We start from the raw sequence: 14,324 nt of genomic DNA on the forward strand, positions 1-14,324 counted from the left end.
AGGGAGAGAGGGTGGGAGAGAGGGAGAGGAAGAGAGGGAGACAGAGGAAGAGGAGAGAGGGGTAGAGGGAGAGAGGAGAGAGGGAGAGAGGGAGAGAGAGAGGGAGAGAGGGAGAGAGGGAGAGGGAGAAATGGGTGCCACAGTGAGTGGAGTACCAGACCTGGAGACAGAAAGACTCATCTCACTAAGTTTGAATCCAGCCTGAGTCATTTATTAGATGTGTGGCTCTGGGGAGGTCACTTAACCCTATTTGCTTCAGTTCCCTCATCTGTAAAATGAGCTGAAGAAAGAAATGGCAAAATGCTCTGTTTATCTCTGCCAAGAAAACCCTAAATGGAGTCATGAAGAGTCAGATACAACTGAAAATGACTGAACATCTATATATGTGTGTGTATGTATATGTAAAAGGCATGATATATAAACATATATACACACATAAATATATAGAGGAAAGGTATGATATGATATGTCTATATCAGAAAGGCATTGCATAGGGGGCAGCTAGATGGCTCAGTGGATTGAGAGCCAGGCCTAGAGATGGGAGGTCCTAGGTTCAAATCTGGCCTCAGACACTTCCTAGCTGTGTGACCCTGGGCAAGTCAACTTAACCCCCATTGCCTAGCCCTGTAACAAATAAAATTAATATAGAAGTCTGTATGTATATATATATATGATATTAGGGTTAAAAAAAGAAAGGCATTGCATATATATGTAGGAAAATGATAGTATATATGTTGAAGATATATATATCCTCTATGTATTCATATATGTGTGGATGTGGGTGTAGAAGGGCATGATGTAGATATACATGCAGATTCTAAATCTGTGTTATGCCTTTCCAATATCTATATCATGCTTTTCCAATTAAAATGTAAGTTCCTTCAATTCGGAGGAACTTCTGGAAAAGAATGTTATCTACCTCTAGAGAAAGAACCGATGGAGTTGAAATACAGATGAAAACACACAATCTATCACTTGTTTATTTGGGTATACATTTTGGGGTTTTGGTTCTATGAGATTATTCACTTGCAAAAATGAATAATATGGAAATCTGTTTTGCATGATAATACATGTATATCCCAGATTGAATTGCTTGTCAGTTCCGGGGCTGGGGAAGTAGGGAGGGAGACAATATGGATCACATATCATTAGAAAACTTATGTGGAAATTTGTTATTAAAATAAAAAATCCAAGTGGAAAAAAATGAATAGAAGTTCCTTGAGGACAGAGACCATTTCATTTTTGTCTTCATATCCCAAGCACTCAACACAGTCCTTAGCACATGGTAGGTAATTAATAAATCGATGCTTGTAGGAAATAGGTTTCCAACAATGATACATGTAAAACCGGGTGGAATTGCGCATTGGCTCCAGGAGGGAGAAGGAGGAGGGGAAGGAAAGAACATGAATCATGTAACCATGGAAAAATATTCTAAGTTAATTAAATGAATAATTTGAAAAAAATAAATGCTTATAGATTAGCCAGTTAATTGTCCTGGGGTGTGGTAAAAAGAACACCAAACTGAGAACTAATGATCTTGGGTTGCAATCCCAGATATACCACTAGATACCCTCATGATCCTGAACAAGTTCCTTCCTTTATCTAGGTCTCAGTTCCCCATTGTTTTGTCTATAGGAGATCTCCAAGGTCCCTTCCACCTTTGAGCTTTCTATGTGCTGCCATATTTCCATTACCCCCAGTATTTCATGGCCTTGGCCAGGAAGCAAGTTTTCTGTAGCCAAGTTATTAATGTGGGACGGTATGCTTAATGAATACCATATATTTTGTATCTCTTCATGCTCAATCCAGATTCTCCCCAGTTGATTTTAGGATCTTACCTGTATTTGAAGGTAAATAATTTTTGGTAGATAGCATGAGGGAGAGAAAAGCAGGTGGCCATGATCCAGATGATTACAATAGAGATGAGCCCTTTTGTAGGGGAGATTCGGGGTTTCAAAGGATGCATGATGACCTACAAAGAAGCAATTCAGAATCACAAGTTCACAGAATAACAGAAACAGAGTCTCAAAATAGAGGATCCTCAAAGGACATCAAGTTCAAACCTTTCCTAAAAATGAATCTCCTTTATGAGATTCCCAATAAGTGACCATCCAACCTTCCTTGAAAACCTTCAGTGGAGGAAATCTATTCCACCTTGGTATAGCTCCAGCTACTAAGTCTTTCTTTACATGGAAACTAAGTCTGTCTCTCTGCTACTTTGACTCATGGCTCTTAGTTCTGCCCTCTGGAGTCATAAAGAACAAATAGTACCTCATTCATTCAGAGTCTTTCCTTCAAAGACTTGAAGCCTAACATCCATTTCCCCCTAAATTATTTTCTCTTCTCCAGGCTAAACATCCATGACTCCTTCAAACAATCTTCACATATGGCAGTCGTCAAGGCCTAAGGGGTCCCTCAATGAAGAATTAGAGAGATTGACAGATCCAGGCTAAGCACATCCTCTTATCCTCTTTCTGTAGGTGTTACATAGTTGATTCAAAATGCATTCTTTCTTTTCTCTGGTCACAGCAGTTCTTTTGGGGGCTCTCAGCAATGTACTACCCCATAGGCTAAGCTCTGTGACAGGTTCAAATATCTTCTTCCTACCATACTCAGGAATGATTATAGAGTTGTGGTTCCTCAAGAGAGGTGTGTGATACTGACTAATAATTTCAGGCAAGTGGCAAGGAAAATAGAATTTTTTTCTCTTCCTTTCCAATTGAATCTCAGCTTTGTATGTTGGAGTGAGGAAACCAAATTGATGGTCTTTGGTCCAGAACCTCATTTGCAAGTTTTTTGAGGGGTAAGAGAACAGCAGTTTGTGAGAGAGGTCAAATTTCATTCTCTCCCACAGGAAGCCAAGACAATTCTACCTTTGACCCACAAGTTTGCTTCCTCTTCTATACACCCTGCATGGAAACAGAATGATAGTTCTATATCTGTGGACATGAGAACATACCAGAACAAATGCCACTGAGTGCTCATCCTGACTGTCTGCCCCATTCAGAGGATAGAGATCATTGGGTGGATGAAGCAGACCAGGGAGTCTCCCTTTGGAAATTGTTGTCCTTTAAACTGTACTGGAATGTATTGCCCTCTCCCCTACCGCTCACAGACTCCCTCTTTTCCTTCAAAATGTAATTCAGACATCATCTTCTGTCTCAAGTTTTTCCTGACTCCCCAACTCCAGTCCAAACTACCTTACATTTAACTACCTTGTATTCTCTTTAAATTTATTCTGTATCTACTTAGATCTGGATTTCTCATTTCCCTTTCTTAAGAGTAAGGACAATTTCATCCTTTATCTTTATATCCCTAGCACCTAGCACATGGCCTGGTATAGGATACAATCAATGCTCATTTATTGGTTGGAATTTCTCAAGGAAATTCCTTTCATAAATCATAGGATCCCATGATTTAAAGGGGGAAAGGATCTTAGAGATAATCTAGCTAAATTCCCTCATTTTACAGATAAGGAAATGAAGGTCTGTAGAAGTTGTCATTTAGCTGCTATCACCTGAGTAATAAGTGGCCAAGGTAGAATTTAAATTCAGTCAATTAGCATCAATTCCAGGACTCTTTCTACTGATACTCTACAGATCCCATTTATCTTCAGTAAGTATTTCCCTGCATACCAAAGTCAGAAAGAGAAAGACAATAAGGACTGGAAAGACTGTAGATGCTATTAATAAGGCTGAAGAGAGCAAAGACCCAGAAGAAAGCAAAGCCCTAAATCCTAGAATTTCTAGAGCTTCTCTGAAGCACTAGAAATTAGAGCATCCAAGAAAGCAAAAAATATTTCCAATGGAAAAAATTTTCTTTTCCTGGAGTATTCCTTCAAAAAGCAGAAATGAGTGGGGGGAGACAACAAAAAAAATGCCAAAAACAAGATTGAAAGAGTCTTGATTTTTATGGAATAATCTCAAATCACAATCAAAAGGCCACCTGGATACTTATAAATCCTTAGTCTCCTTAGGAAACAGATGCTTTTTAAAACAAAAAATGAATTAGCTCCCAACCCCAACCCCTATGGGATAGTTATAAGCAATATTGTCACTGAAGAGTTTTTTTTCCTAATAATGCCAAAGGGAGAATCCGTAGAAAGAATTCTAAATTAGGACTCAGAGGAAGTTGATTCTAATTCCAGTTCTGACATGTATTACGTGAGTAACCTTTAGTAAGTTACTTCTTGACACTGGGCTTCGGTTTCCTCATCTATGAAATGAAAGAGATTGGACTAGATGAATTTTAAGATATCTTCCAACTCGGCACCTACCATCCTAGGATTCCATTCAGGATCTAAACTAGAACCCAGATCTTCTATAATCCCTACTTTGGTATCTAATAACCCTTACTAGTTTAAAGGATTCTCAAACATGTTAATCCAGGTCTTTAACCACTCATCATGGGAAGCTGCATTAGCTCCAGTCAACTGAAAGTTCACCACAATGAAGAATAAAAAATGATTACAGTGAACAAGAGCCTTAGATGCTATTCTTTATTTCCTTCCCCTCTTCCTCCTCCTCCTCTTAATTTCATGTCCGCCCCCATACACCACACATACACACAGGCATATGGAACAACTGAAATGTAGGAACAGCTGAGATGTAGACTGGAATTGTTGCCATTATCCATTCATTTATGTTGGTTAGTCTGGAAAAGAAGGATTCAGAATTGGGGATACTGAAAACATTTTCCCTTTATGACTCAGATCCCTCACTTTTTGAGGAATTTTTGTTGCATGAAAGTATGATGGGTGTAAAGTAGAGGAGTCTGGTGAGGATCATCATAAATTGAACCAGTCTTTTCGGTCTTGGCAAAATTCTAAGGATGTTTTGCTTTCTTGATGATGCTCATATAGACTTTGATTTATTCCTATAATTGGAATTATTTCCCAGGACTTATGAACCCATCATGATTTCCCTCTCTGCCTGCCTACTATCTCACATTTCATTCTGACTTCTTTCAGAAAAGTGGCTAATTAGTGTCTTGGAGACATTTCTATCTCTAAGTGAGACCACCTCATCAGGGCTTATATTCTTGATAATAGGAGACTGTGAGAATCTTATTATCATGACATTCAGCTTGTAATCTTGATGCATTTGTCCAGACTAATAGTCTACACCTGGGATATACTCCGTACTTTCCTTCAAAGCTCATTTCAAGTATTATTGTGCATATGAAGTCTTTCCTGGTCACCTCAGCAGCCAGTATGTCCTCAGGCTACACTTGAAGAAAGAATTATCTTTCATTTCTCTTGCTCTTATACTTTCCTGCTATAGGAGGAAAGCTTTTTTTTTTTTGTACCTCCAGGGTATAGTACAGTGGGTGCTATATTGTAGGTGCTTAATAAATGCTTATTTATTAATGACTCATAGTCCAGTAGAGCTGTTATTTGTTTGTTTTTCATTTTAAAACCTCAAGTTACAATTTTGATTTCACAGATGAGGACTCTGAGGCAAAACTAAGTTAAATGATTTGTTTAAAATCACTCAACTAATAAGTTGAAGAACTGGAATTCAAACCCAGACCTTCTATCTGAAATGGGTCAAAGATCATTTCTCCCAAATAGAAATGGCTCCAAAATGGAAAACTCTTGTCTGGAAACAGAGAGCATTTTTACAGAGAAAGGAAATTTATAGCCAATCTAGTACCTAGCCAAGATAAGGACTTACTTCAATTAATAACTTCACCTCAATCTAGAATTATTCATTTATACAAACTTTGTACACTCTCATTTCCTGATATATTTCCTCATATATTTCCCAGTTCAACCAGAACTTTATCATTAATCTAGCTGACACAATAAAATATTCCTTGCTCCAATCTAAAATAAATTTCTCCCACATTCCCTACCTTTGAGCCAATGTAGAAATTCACTACAATATATAATTTTATACTAATCTAGTTCTCAGGAAAAGTATAGTAAAAGTTAATATAGGTCTGACCTTGGAGCCAAAAACAGATCCAAATTCAAATTTTTCCTCTAATACATACTAGCTATATGGCCACAGGCAAGTCATTGAACCTCTCAGTATCCAGGTAACACTCAAAGATGCCATTTAAGAAAGTGGAGGGAGATTCTTTCCAGGAGTTTCTGAAACCAATGAAATCATAACTCCAAGGGGGAAATTCTAACTCACCTAATCTCATCCTAGCTCCAATCTAAACTTATATGTGATCTAAAACCTCATGTAGCTTATCTGCACTTCAGTTTATCATTCTTCTAATTTCTAGCCCCTTCTACTACTCTAGAATTTCACAGCCATCCAAAACCTGCTCTAAATCTCTTCTCTGGTCAGAAGGACATGGATATTGTAGGCATATCTTTCATCTCCTCTAACCCTGTCTCACCTTCTTCCTTCTAATGACAGGTGAAATGACCCAGATAAACAAGACCCCTAGACCCTATGCCTTTCATCAGTAAATCTTCTCTGACTCAGCCAAGGTGAATGACCTGGACTGTAAGGTTCTGAGTATCAAACAATAGTTCTGATTTGGCAGGGGAATTACTTAAGGGCAGCTATCATTCTTCCCTCCCTTCTGAGGTCTTTTTCTGCATCAACCTTCCCAGCAACACAATAATTTCACATTAATTCCTCATTGCACACATACCAACAGCATTTGTGCCATTGAAAGTCTCCTCTAAGATTTCTGAAAGTCATTTTTGTAGCCGAGGTGGGGACAAAAATTGCTTTCCATGTAAGTGGATCCTTACCTGGTGTCTATCCACAGCAATTGCTGTCAGGGTCAGAGCTGAGACATGGAGGGAACAATACTGTGCAAATCGACTAATGTGGCACATGCCCTTCCCAAATATCCATGTGCTGTTCACAAAGCGAACCTAGAAAAAAACGAAGACAAAAAGTATAATAAAAAGATTGTTAAATGTGAAGTCAGAGGAACTGATTTTATTATCTAGCTCTGCCACTTATCTGTGTGACTTTGGGCAACTAAATATCTCCAAGTCTTTGTTTCCTCAATCACATAAATAAATAAACAAACAAACAAACAAGCAAATAAACAAATAAATAAATGAATGAATAAACAAATGAATGAATGAATAAATGTATTGGTAAATAGATAAATAAGGAGTTTGGACTATATGACCACCAAGGATCCTCCCAGTTCTAAATTCTATGAGCTCATGAACCCAACTACAAATTTCATCTTTTGGGAGCTCTCTTGATGTTGGATTATAGCTAGTTTTCTTTTCCTTTTCAAATTGACAAGCATTTTTTTCTCTTTCCCAGTTCCTTACCTCAATTGAAAAGTAGGGGAGGTGAAACCCTGGTATGCATAGTCAATAAAAACAAATCACTGCATTATCCATACACAAAAATGTATGTCTCATTCTCTTTCTTGAGTCCATCACCTCAGTCAGGAAGTGGGCATTATGCCTCATCACTGGTCCTCTGGAACCAAGGATGGTCATTGCATTGATCAGTTTTCTTAGGTCTTTCAACATTTTTTATCTTTACAATATTTTGTCATTGTCTGATCTGGCTCATGGCACACTACATCAGTTCACAGTTTTTTCAGGATCCCCTGAAATCCTCCCTTCCTTTATTTCTTATAGCAAAATAGCATTCCATTGTATTCATATGCCATAATCTGGTAAACCATTCTCTAAATAACGGACTCCTCTTTCCTTTCCAGTTCTTTGCCACTACAAAAAAGAGCTGCCATAAATATCTTTGTATACATAGATCCTTTTCCTCTTCCTTTGATCTCTTTGGCTAAGTAGTGGTATTTCTGGGTCAGAAGATAAGCACAATTTAATTATTTTTGAGGCGTAGTTCCAAGTTGTTTTCCAGAAGGCTGGACCACTTCACAGCTTCACCAATAGTTCATTAAAGTGCCTATTTTCCTGGAATCCCTCCAACATTTATCATTTTCCTTTTGTGTTGTCTTTGCCAATATAATCAGTTTAAGATAAAACTTCAGAGTTGCTCTAATTTGCATTTATCTTATTATTAGTGACTTGGAATAGTTTTATATGGCTATTGATAGCTTTGATTTCTTCCTTTTAAACTGCCTGTTCAGTATGGGAGTAGAAAAACAAAAGAAAAACTTATGACCTATCACTTATCACTTATTTATATAGATATATGATTTGGTGTTTCAGTTCTTTGGTAAAAATGAATAATATGGAAATAGGTAGAAAGTGATAACATTTGTACAACCCAGTGGAATTGCTTGTCAAGTCTGGGACAGGGGAGGAAAGAGGAGAAGGAAAGAAAATGAATCATGAATGAAATGAAACATGGAAAAATATTTTACAAAATAAAATTTGAAAAATAAAAATAAACTGCCTGTTCCCATCCTTCAATCATTTGTCATTGAAGAATGGCTCGTTTTTATGAATGTGAATTAATTCCTTATATATCTTGGACATGAAACCTTTATCACAGAAATATACTGCAAAGATTTTCCCAGCAAATCATTTCCCCTCTAATTTTATCATTGACTATGTTTGGGCAAAGCCTCTTTAATTTTATGTCATTGGAATTGCTTATTTTGTCTTTTGTAACCCTCTCTATCCCTTGGTTGGTCATGAACTCTTCTCTTCTCCATATATCTGAAAGGCAATTTCTTCTTTGTCCCTCTAATTTACTTATTATGTGGCATTTTATGTCTAAATCATGAGCCCATTTTGAGCTTATCTTGATGTATGATATGAAAGCATGATCTAGATCTAGTTTCTATAAGACTGCTTTCCAGTTTTACCAGTCACTCATCAAATAGTGAGTCTTTACCCAAGTAACTAGAACAATAGGCTACTAGATTTGTTGTGTAACTATTCTGTTGTACTGATCAACCACTCTGATATTTAACCAATACCAAATCATTTTTGATGGCTACTGCTTTGTATAATTGTTTTGAACCTGGTAATGGCTAGCTCCCTTTCCTTCTCACTAAGCTTTTGGTTAACCAGATTAATTGTTATTATTTTTTCTAGCACTATAAAGTAATCCTTTGGTAGCTTGATCAGTGCAGTACTGAATAAATAAATAAATTAACTTAAAAACATTGTTATTTTATTATATTGGTTTAGCTCATTCATGAACAATTAATATTAGTTTAATTATTTGATGTGTTAATTTCCATAAAGAATGTTTTATAGTTTTGTTTATATAGTTCCTGTATGTCTTATTTACTGGATTCTTGTTTGGTATAAAGGTGGAAAAGACACATTGTTGTTGTTTTTTAATACCTATAGTTTTTATAAAACCTGTATCTTAGCACTTTTACTTAATAACTTTGTGACCTTGGAAAAGTCATTTGGTCTCTTTAGCCTCAATTTCCTTATCAGAAATAGAGGGATAATCATTCAGGTAAGGATTGAATGAGATAATTTGGCTATTTTTTTGGAGGAACTAACCCCAAATATTATATTTAGTTGACAGTCATCATGTTTGTTAAATGAATGATTGTCCTGTCACATTCTTTTATAATTTCATCATTCCTCCTTTATGAAAACAGGATATACCTTCTTAAAAAGTGTCACTTTGAAGATTCAGAGACCCTGAAAAACTTGCCTCAAGTAGCATAGCAGATCTGAACTAGAGCTGAGAGCAAACTCATCAGCCTCCTTAGTCTGATTCCTTGTTGATCATCATTTCCCAAATTATAAAATGAGGCTTTTCAAGAGTTTTTTACAACTTCTAGAGAGGTCTTGAGGTTTAGAGAAGAGATCATAAAGTAGGATGGGGTAGTACAAAACATGTGAGTTACACAGAAAGTAGCCAACAATGAAGCAAAGACTCTAGTTAAGAAGTAGATAAAGGAGCTCCAGAGTCTTGGATATAATGGGAAGGCAAAGGGATTCTCTGGCAAAAGGACATAAAGACAGGGAAAATTTCCTTTACAGAAAGAAAACATGCATAGTTAGTTAACAATCAGAGACCCTCTGTGTCTTAATAATCATATAGTTGAGAAGTTCAATATAATTTAATTCATCTAACATTCATTAAATGTCTACCATGTGTCTTGTTAGGTGCTGTATGCATAAATCATGGTGGGGAGGAGAATAGAAAAGTATACTAGTAACTGTTATTTAAGGGAGATGGAGATACAGAAAAAGGAGAGGTCCAAGGGAATTCCTATGAGAAATCTGAGCAGGGAAATGAGGAATTTGGTGAAGGATTCACAGAGGAGGACCTTAATTGGTCCTTGAACAAGGGAAGGACATCAGCAAATGGAGAAGGGAGTGGAGGAAGCCCATTCCTGCCATAGAGGAGAATGTTAAAAGATAAAGAGAGAGGAATAAGCAAAATGAGAACAGGGATGGGCAGTCATCCAGTTTGGCTGGAACAGAAAATACATGAAGGAGAATGGTATGACATAAGGATAAATAGGGATGTTGGTGCCAGATTTTGAAGAATTTAAATACCAGGATCAAGAGTTTACAAAGAAAAAAAAAAACACAAGGGTGGAAGAGTTTCCCTGCATCATAGTGCTTGTGCCAACTTCTGCCAGGCAGATGCAAAAGGGGCGCTGATGAGTCATGCTAATAATAATAATAGCTAACATTTATCCAATGCTTCTTATGTGCAGACACCATGCAAAGCACTTTCCAATTATTATCTCATTTGGTTCTTACAATAACCCTGTGAACCAGGTGCTATTGGGCTATCCCCCATTTTACAGATGAGGAAACTAAGGTAAATTGAGGTTAAGTGACTTGCCCAGGATTACACAACTAGTAAATATCAGAGACCAACGTTGAATTCAGAGCTTACTGACTCCCGACCCAGTACTCTATCCACTGAACCACCTAGGTGCCTCATGTTCCCAAGTCCTAGGCAATGGCAAAGTCCTGGAGATAACTGCATTAATAAAACTTTGTTGAGGAATTCCAAATTCCCAAAAGATTCTGAGACTAGCCCACCCAAAGATGCTCCAGGCTGGGGACCAATCTAAGCCCAATGCAGATTCTTCAAGTCAATCTAGCTCCTCTCAACGCAAAACCACAAAAGGAGTAAAGCTTCAGAGATTCAAGGAGCAAACAGAGGATGGGGGACATCATACCTTTAACAGTTGGTCCCCTGGCATTTGTGCTGGGCTGCAGTGGGAGGTAGGGGGGAAAAGGTACTGCTTGGGTAGGACATTGTGCTTTCACCAGATACTAAGGAGGTTTCTTGGTGGGAAAAAATCTGAGGAATCACTCAACTCACCTTGGGCACTAGGCTTACAGGTTCTCCTCTTCAAGGGCGCTGCTAAGACACTAGTGCCCCCTTTGTCCTTCTAAGCCTTTTATTGTCTCCCACCGAGAAATCTGGACAACCGTAAATGGGATTCCAGCTCTTACTGCAGCTAGAAAATTAGGGGGGTTTACAGTAGCCAGGAGCAAAATAGTGGCTTGATTCTAACTGTGTCAGCAGAGATCAAAGCTCTGCTTGCTGAGAGTCAGTGCACTCAAGTTCTGGTTAAGGATCTTCCATTCACATAGAGGAATGATCTTAGGCAAGCCCTTCAATTCCCTGAGACTTAGTTTCCTTGTTTGTAAAATCAAGATAATCTTTGTACTATCTCTGTCACAGGAACATTGCAAGCATCAAATGAAAAAACATATGGGATAACACTTTAAATCAGTGGACTTTTCAAGCAAGGTCAGGAGTATTTATTATCAGGCTTAGAGTTAGGAAGCCAGGGGTAGAATTTCCACTTTGATATTTACTAACTGTTTGACAATAGAAAAGTCCTTTAATCTCTCTAGGTTTCAGTTTTCCCATCTGCAAGATGGGAAAAACAATACCAATAGTACCTGTCTCCTTGGGCTGTCATGAGGAATATACTTGGTAAACTGTAAATCAAAATGGAAACAGTATTGTAATTAACATTATTGGTAGAGACCAGACCCATGATTTCACTTGCATCAGGTAATTCCTTGGTGAGGTAACTCCTTCTGCCAGTACAGTTTGGCACCTTCTCTGCAACTCAGAGCTACATAAAGAGATGCCTGAGGCACTGAAAGGTTGGAACTTGCTCAGTGTCACTCAACCAGTATCTGACAGAGAAAGAACTTGAACCCAGGTCTCCTTAGCTTTAAGACTGCCTCTATTTCATGATGATAATATGTGTAAAGCACTTTGCAAATCTATATGATTGTTAGCTATTAGTAAAGAACTATGCAAATATTAATTATTATTATTCATTAATGATTTGTATGATATTCAAGTGGGTGTAAATCCTACTCCTAACAGATCTGAAACACTCTGCTTATGAGTCATAATTAGATCAGAAATGAAATGGAGTGGCAGAGAACCTCCTATCACACCCTCAATGATTGTTCCTAAGCAGCTGGTCTGAGGGCCCATCCTGGGCATCCATTCAAAGTATTTAGGATAAGGATCACATCAGTCTTTTCTATTATTTTCACCTTTCACCACCAAACACAATCACTATCCTGAAACTTATGGGCAAGCCAGAGTGGGTGAATGAGAAGCACTAGATGGTTTAGAAAATAAATATAACTTTTCATTAATCTTTTCCATGACCAGACATCACCAGCTGTTTCTAATTTCCAATTTCTTTTATAGCCAAAGCACCCACTGACTCAATGAGAAGCTTTCAAATGCCTTTACATTGGATCTAATAGTTCACACTGTATCCTTTTTGGTCAGCTTCATCACCTGTCATTTTAAAGGCTTCAAATTATTGCTCAGTTTTCCAAGTTCAGTCCCTAACAAGATTAGAGAAGAAAGCAAACCCTTCACCCACATCAGGCTTCATATATTTGGATTGAATTCATTCAGTAGCCCCTGACACAGAAACTTTAACTGAAAAGGGGGAAAGAAAGGGGAAGGAAGTAAAGGAGGAGAGAAAAAGAGAGAGGAGATGGAGAGAAAAGGAAATAGAGAGAAAATAGAGGAAAGGGGGTAAAGAGAAAAGAAAGGGAAAGGGAAGTGAAAGGAAGAGAGAATGGGGGAGGTAGAAGAAAGGAAAAAAGAGAAAAGTGAAGAAAAGTGAAGAGTTGAAGGAGAATAGAAGAAAGCAAGGAGGAAGGAAGAGGGAAGTGGAAAGAGAAAGGGGGAAGAGGAAGAGAAGGAAAAAGGTACAGAGAGAAGGGGAAAAGTGGAAGGGAAAGAGACGAGGTAGCAAGGGAGAAGGAGAGACAGAAAGACAGACAGACAGAAAAACAGAGGGAGAAACAGAGAGGGAAGAGAGAGCTAGAGAGGCAGGAGAGAGACAAAGAAGGAGAGAAAGAGAGACAGACAGAAAGACAGAAAGGGAGAGGGAAATAGACCAGAGACACAGGGAAAGAGAAACAGAGACAGAGAGGAAGAAGGAGAGAGTCAGAGACAGACAGAAAGAGAATACTTCAGCTTCCATGATCTTACCAATGTGAAAGGAGTATTAAGCAAGGTTATCATTATGTCAGCTACTGCTAGGTTGACAATGAACAAGCTGGTGGCTGATTGCATTCTCTGGTTCTTGATGACCACATGACAGACCAGGACATTTCCAAAGAGAGAGAAGACAATGATGAAGGAGTACGCCACGATGAGCAGAGCCTTCACCATAGGCTTCTGAGATTCTGCCCCATATCTCTTTCTGCCCACGAAGTTCTGCCAGTCTGAAAATGAGTAGTTGCCCCAGGGGAAAAAACTGGAAACGTTGGGAATGCCAAAGTCTCCGTCCAAACTTCCGTTGTTGCTCCATCTCTCAGGCCTCTCAAAGGCTCGCACCAGGCACGGAAGGGAGAACCACAGCAAGGAAGTTATCATTTCTGGCTGAGCTGTGCCCCACTTTAGACTCCAGAATTCCTTCTCTCTCTAACAGGAGAGTGGTAAGCTGCCAGTCCTGGGCAGTTCGGGAGAGTAAGTGATTTGGCTTGTCCCAAAAGCAGAGATCTTCCTGACAAACAGAAAAGCAGAACGCCTGCCTTCTCAGAGCTTCCCAGCCTCGTTGTTCGCTGTTCAATCAGCACTCGCTGATTTTGTTTCAGCACTTTTATATCTGCTCCCACACAGGCTGTTAAGGAGGGCCTCTGCCTATTGGACTGGAGAACAGCTCCCTTTGTGACGCGCTCCCTCACGCTGTCAAAGATTACTCCCACCAGGTTTGGATTTCTTCCTTTCTCCACTTTCCCCCACGCCCTCCACCTCTTCTCCCACCCCAACAAAATCAGGGCTCTATCCTACAAGGCGATTTTGTCACACACACACAAGTTCAGTCGGTTTGTATTTAAGTCCCTTGCTATTACAAAGCAGGTGGGCAGGTGGGCAAGAGAGGCAGCTGCTCATTGGATTTTACCCATACAGCAGAGATCTATCTTTAAGGAAGACTGTGTCTGCTAGCTCAGCTATAGTCAAAAT

General features: G+C 38.6%; 1 protein-coding gene across 1 annotated transcript in view; it reads right to left on the reverse strand.

Annotated features, from left to right (window-relative positions):
* GPR83 (G protein-coupled receptor 83) overlaps positions 1-13,733 on the reverse strand; it is a 16,434-nt gene extending 2,701 nt beyond the window's left edge. The window contains exons 1-3 of the mRNA XM_044666227.1: positions 13,347-13,733; positions 6,719-6,844; positions 1,839-1,972 (exon numbers count right to left, since the gene is read on the reverse strand). Coding sequence (XP_044522162.1) covers positions 1,839-1,972; positions 6,719-6,844; positions 13,347-13,733 — 647 coding nt within the window. The remainder of the gene's footprint in view (positions 1-1,838; positions 1,973-6,718; positions 6,845-13,346) is intronic.
* Between the last annotated feature and the right edge of the window lie 591 nt (positions 13,734-14,324).

The sequence above is a fragment of the Gracilinanus agilis genome, chromosome 3 (assembly GCF_016433145.1).
Source record: "Gracilinanus agilis isolate LMUSP501 chromosome 3, AgileGrace, whole genome shotgun sequence".
NCBI classification, from domain to species: domain Eukaryota; kingdom Metazoa; phylum Chordata; class Mammalia; order Didelphimorphia; family Didelphidae; genus Gracilinanus; species Gracilinanus agilis.